Here is a 5,788-nt window from a genome sequence, read left to right as displayed (position 1 = left end):
TTAAGAAGCATAAGAGACTGAATTATCTTTTAAATTTTAAATTACGCGCGTGAGAGGTCACCACTTTCTGGGGGCTTGTGGTAAAGCAGAGCCACAAACAAGAAATTATCTTGCCCTGATCGCCATCCTAACCATAACTTAACCACAAGCTACTGTCGTATTTTAAAGGTAACTTAAAGGTCAGTGTTGGAGAGCAAGCAGTTACCTTTAAGTTGACTACAAGTATTAACGCCAGACAATGACGTTAAGATGATTGAAAGTTTCACTTAAAATTGACGGCAAGTTTTTCTGGCAAGTTACGTTCAAGCTACAACACTTGTCTGGTTATCAGGTATGGAGGGTAGAGGTACCCTCCATATTATCAGGGTAAAAGTTTCGAAAGGCTTCCTGTCGTTGTCATCATTTTTCTTGTGCAGAAGGTCGCCCTGAATAGATCTGCGCAGTTGTCGCCCTATAATTTCATATTTTTTCCTAGATTTTGTGACTAGAATCGGAATTTTGGGCCATTTTAGCCCATTTTTTAGGCCAATAGCTCTCCCACTAAGACTCCATGGCTTCCTTTCATTGCTGTTATCAGTAGTAGTAAAAAAACTTTTTACTTTGCCCTAGATGAGCAACAGAATCTCACGGCAGCTTACAACTAAAAACCACATATTCAGGGTCACCATAAAAAATTTTATTATTTTTTCTAATCCATTAATTTGAAATGAGTATAAAATTATCCATTTATCAAGAACTTGTAAAAATATTCACGTAATCCATTTTTAAAATTTGTCGCCCTGAAAATCAAATTCAAATTTCCCGCGCCCGCGAAAAAACCTTCAAAAGAGCGCCAGTAAATAGAAATCCCATTCACTTCCGAACCGGTTTGATATCTATGCACATATATATATATATATATACATATATATATAAAACTATCCAACGTAACCTCATATTTTTGTTATCGTCGCTCTTATCTTTTTAGATTTATAATGAAGTCGCAATTTCATCACCTGATAAATAAATAAATTAGAAACTTGTAAGTAAAAAAAAATATAATTAATTTAAATAAAAAAAAAAATAATAATAAAATTTTTCAAATAGAAATGAAAAGAAAATTTTTATAAATTTTCCGAAATAGTTTTTGAAAAAAATTATGCGGCAGACAGAACTGTCAGAATTTTTTAAAATCACCGGGTCACCGGGTTCTTTCAACCGCGACACGAAACGTAAATATGACCATTTAACCCCTAAGTCAACAAAAAAGGTAACCCAGGATCTAATTATTTTTTTTTATTTAAAAAAATTACCAATTAATTAATTAATTAATTAGTTCCAGATAAAAGTGACCCCGAAAAAGAGCAACAGCCCCTCCAAGATGGAGGACAAACAGCGTCCGGGGATGTCACTGAGTCAAGTGCAGAAGAAACTGAGGCTTGATGACCCAGAAGACTCGGAGAGCGACTCAGTGAACCTGACCCAGCCCTACGTGCCCATGGATTTTGATCTGGAGAAGATTTACCGGGAGGAACATTTTGACATCGAGTTTGGCACTGTGGTGATGTCAATGTGCGAGGAAGTAAAACGTCTAAGGCCTTCTGAGAACAAACATGTCCAGCAGCTCTTCTCTGCTGTCTACAACACCCTGACCCTGCCTATAAACTGCGCGTACTTCAATGAGGAGGAGCTCAATGTCATCAGATCGATGCTAAGTCTTACGGACGATGCTAAAATTCTGCTTGCGCGGCTGCTCAAGTGGAAGGACAGCTGGCATAGGGTTAAAAAAATATCTGGGCAGTTGGATATTCAATTTACTAGTGCCTCGTTCCAGGAGCTGGTGGACAAAGGGATTTTTGACTGCGGTACGAATTTAATTCACCTGGTACATCTAGACTTAATCCTGTTAGAAAAAAATTACTTTTTTGTACTTTGTCGATAATTATAAGGAAAAATTTTTTTTTTAATTTTCAATTTTTTGATCTTATAGGAAATTTAATTCTCTACAAAAAAGGTCCTTAGGGTCATTTGCTAAAAGTTGATAGAAAAAAAGTTACAGAGTAAAACCCGAGGGAAAAAATTGAATTTTTAGCAAAAATTAAAAAAAATATTTTTTTATTTTGTCAATAATTGTAAGGAAATTTATTTTTGAATTTTGAATTTCATGATCTTATAGGAAATTTAATTCTCTACAAAAAAGTTCCTCAGTGGCATTTGCTTAAAGTTGATAGAAAAAAAGTTACAGACCAAAACGCGTAAAAAAATCGAATTTTCAGTCGCAAATTTTTTTTTTGGTGACAAAAAAAAATAAATTAATTAAAATTTTTCAGACTACGAGACAGATCAGATGTCAGTGGTGTTGGATCTGCTGCTGGTCGACGAACTAAAGAGCATCTGCAAGCGCATGAAAGTGCCCCACACCACAGGCAAGCCCAAGATGATAGCCGAGCTGCTGAAGATCGACAGCAAGAAGAAGTCAATGTTCGTCGGAATGAAGACCCCCAGCGCGGCTCTCAAGAAAGTCATCGAAGACACCGTGGGCCCTTGTGTCCGGGTGTCCGTCCAAACTTGGGACCTGATCAAGCGGATCCTGACCCTCCTCTACCCAGTCCAAGCCGCCGACGAGCCTCTGGCTGCAGTCTTTCACATCCTTGACGAAGTCCACTACGAAAATCGAATCTACCCTGAAGTTCCCCCCGAGCGGTATCCAATTTTCCGCAACCGTCAGTCCCTGATCGAGTTCGTCGAGGCCAAGAGCGCGCTGATAAAAATAACAGACCTCATTACCAAGAAGCACTGGGACCTGGTCCGAGAACTAGGACTCCTCGGGTTCACTAAACTCGAGCCCATTTTAAATTCCGTCGCAGTTCCGGAGCTTCCGTCCCACATCCGGAGATTCGACGCCACTTACGTCTGGGCGAAAGTCATCTGGACCAGCATCGACGCCTTCAAAAAGGAAAAAACTGAAGGGATGGCGACTGCTACTAAATTCCTGAGGGCCCTAATCGCCAACAAGAAAATAATCCAGGGAAGAATCGGGCGCTGGTACAGCGAACTCGCGCTCATCGAAATGAGTCACAACAAAGACTTGGAAGCCAGCGTCACTTTGACGCACCAGGCACTGACCCAAGAACGTCTGTCGCTTGTCGACACCGCGGAGATGCTGGACCGAGCAAGAAAACTCGTCGCCCGGAAGACGGGGATCAGTAGCGAGAGCAAGGAACTCATGAAACAGCTGATCCAGGAACGGGAAGAGGAATTCGTCGTCGTCTTTAACGAAGTAGTCGTCACTGCGACCATGATGCCTCATGAAATCTCCACGGGTACCAAGAGCGTCTGGCGGGTCAAGGATGACCTGGATACTGAGCTCATGAGGGTTGAAATGGTCGCGATGAGACACTACAAGTCCGATGGGTTCAGTCGCGGGGTCCACTGCGAGGGGAAACTTCCGGTCACTTTGTTCGCTTGTCTATTTTGGGAGGAAATTTACACGATTTCTGTTCCTGGTGCTTTTGTGTGTCCGTATCAAGTCGCGCCTCTGGATTTGTATGGCTCGCAGTTCTATCCCAATAGACGGGAAGCGATTGATGACAAATTGAATTTCGCGGGAAATCTTGATGATGAAAGTCTGGCTGATATTATGCATGATAATTTTATCAGCTACAGGGAATATTTTTCGTTGATCAGCAACAGTTTGGTTGAGGATGGGAAAGATTTTAAGGTGAGACTTTATTTTTTTTTTTTAATTTTTAATTTTGAATTTTTTTTATGTTTTTTTAAGGATATGGTTAAATGTCTGGGAGTGAAAGCGGTGACGGGAATATGTGAGCTCATGATAAAGAATTATTGCCAGTGGAGCGCTGGGTTTCCGGACCTGATTGTGTGGAACCCGGATAAGAAAAAGTGTAAGGTTGTGGAAGTCAAAGGGCCGGGGGATTCCTTGTCTATAAAACAGAAACTGTGGATTAAGAATTTGATGGAGATGGGAGTTAAGACTGAGGTTTGTCTTGTGAAAGCAAAGTAAAATTTGCATGGTTATTAAATATATATTTTTATATTTAGATTATAAGAGTATGAGTTAATCGAGTGACAATTTTTTTTTAAATTTACGCGCCAGATTAGGGGGTAGAATTAAATTAGCTTGAAAAAGTTGACATCTAATTTTTGCGTCGCCAATGTATGAATTTTTTTTTTCATCCGGATTTTTGAGTAAATTTATTGCCTTTAAAATTGACATCAAAATGTTTCTTGCTACTTTTGACATCACGAATGAATGAAATTTTTTTTCATTTATCCGGATTTTTCACAAAAATTGTTTAGCCTTCGAAATTGACATCAATATGTCTTTTTCTGCCAATTTTGTCATCACACATGTATCAAAGTATTTTTAATTTCTCCGGTTGAAAAAAAATAATCGAAACTTCGGATTGACGTCAAAATGTTTTTTCCGAACTTTAACATTACAAATGTATAAAAATTTTTTTAAATTTATTCGGATTTGAAAAAATTGACATCAAAATGTTTTTTGCAGATTTTAACATCAAATGCATGAAATTTTTTTTTTAATTTATTGTCAAGGTTTTAAAGAAAAATTTTTTAGCCTTCAAAAGTTTAACTCAAAATTCTTTTATTTTATTTAAAAATTTAAATCTTATTTGCATGTTAATTTAAAAATTTTTTAAGGATAAATAGAAGAAAAAAAAAATTGTCACTTGATTAATTAAATTTATTAATTAATAAAATAAGTGGGAAATTTTACAGTGATAATTTATTCAGGGACTAAAATTTACCCAGATTACAATTTATTTTTTTTTACATTAATAATTTTATTTTTAAATAGTCATTTATAATCAATCAAAAGTTGCTTCAATGTAACGTAACAATAAAAAAAAATATTGAGTATTAAAAACTGTCACCAAGTTTTTCATTTGATTTATGATTTTAACGAACGTTATATCGGTACTGATTTAAAAATAATTAAATGATAATAGTTTTTAAGTAAGTTAAGTTTTAAAATGTATTACTGTTATTTGTACTTTCGTAATGTTATCATACTAAAAATAAAAATTATTAAGCGTTGGAAAAAATTTGTACTCAGTAGTTTCCAAATTTGATTAAAAACATATTTTTTAAAGTTGCGATTTCATATTTTTACTCCAAGTTAAATTACTCTTGATCTATTCAATTTACACGAAAATCTATGAGAACCTTTTTTGTTCAAAATTAAATTTTCTACAAAAAAGGTCCTTACAAACTTTTACCTATACCCAATAATTACCGAGTTATTCAAATTTAAACTGAACTCCATTTTAGAAAACTTTAAAAATATAAAAACCAAAATTTACCTCCGACTTAAAATCAAAATTCCGCCTAAACTATTGATTTTATCAAAATTTTTTATTCCACACTTTCGATTTAAAATTAAATTTCCTACAAAAAAGGTCCTTACAAATTTTTACCTACACCCAATAATTACCGAGTTATTCAAATTTAAACTGAACTCCATTTTAGAAAACTTTAAAAATATAAAAACCAAAATTTACCTCCGACTTAAAATCAAAATTCCGCCTAAACTATTGATTTTATCAAAATTTTTTATTCTACACTTTCGATTTAAAATTAAATTTCCTACAAAAAAGGTCCTTACAAATTTTTACCTACACCCAATAATTACCGAGTTATTCAAATTTAAACTGAACTCCATTTTAGAAAACTTTAAAAATATAAAAACCAAAATTTACCTCCGACTTAAAATCAAAATTCCGCCTAAACTATTGATTTTATCAAAATTTTTTATTCTACACTTTCG

At 35.2% G+C, this 5,788-nt stretch overlaps 1 protein-coding gene across 3 annotated transcripts; it reads left to right on the top strand.

The window, feature by feature from the left end:
* Positions 1-931: 931 nt before the first annotated feature.
* Positions 932-4,753, top strand: LOC103580260 (fanconi-associated nuclease 1). 3 transcript variants are annotated; one of them, XM_008561947.3, is made up of 5 exons: positions 932-1,021; positions 1,087-1,249; positions 1,316-1,844; positions 2,310-3,700; positions 3,761-4,753. In XM_008561947.3, the coding sequence occupies exons 2-5, from the start codon at positions 1,139-1,141 to the stop codon at positions 4,001-4,003; spliced, it is 2,274 nt and encodes a 757-aa protein (XP_008560169.1). In that variant the 5' UTR covers positions 932-1,021; positions 1,087-1,138; the 3' UTR covers positions 4,004-4,753. The 3 variants fall into 3 exon arrangements, with proteins under 3 accessions (XP_008560169.1, XP_053599004.1, XP_053599003.1); XM_053743028.1 differs by having other exon boundaries at positions 976-1,021; positions 1,124-1,249; XM_053743029.1 differs by lacking the exon at positions 1,087-1,249 and having other exon boundaries at positions 939-1,021.
* Positions 4,754-5,788: the final 1,035 nt, after the last annotated feature.

The sequence above is a fragment of the Microplitis demolitor genome, chromosome 2 (genome assembly GCF_026212275.2).
Source record: "Microplitis demolitor isolate Queensland-Clemson2020A chromosome 2, iyMicDemo2.1a, whole genome shotgun sequence".
In the NCBI taxonomy this organism is placed as follows: Eukaryota; Metazoa; Arthropoda; class Insecta; order Hymenoptera; family Braconidae; genus Microplitis; species Microplitis demolitor.
This window is presented reverse-complemented; position numbering and strand designations above follow the sequence as displayed.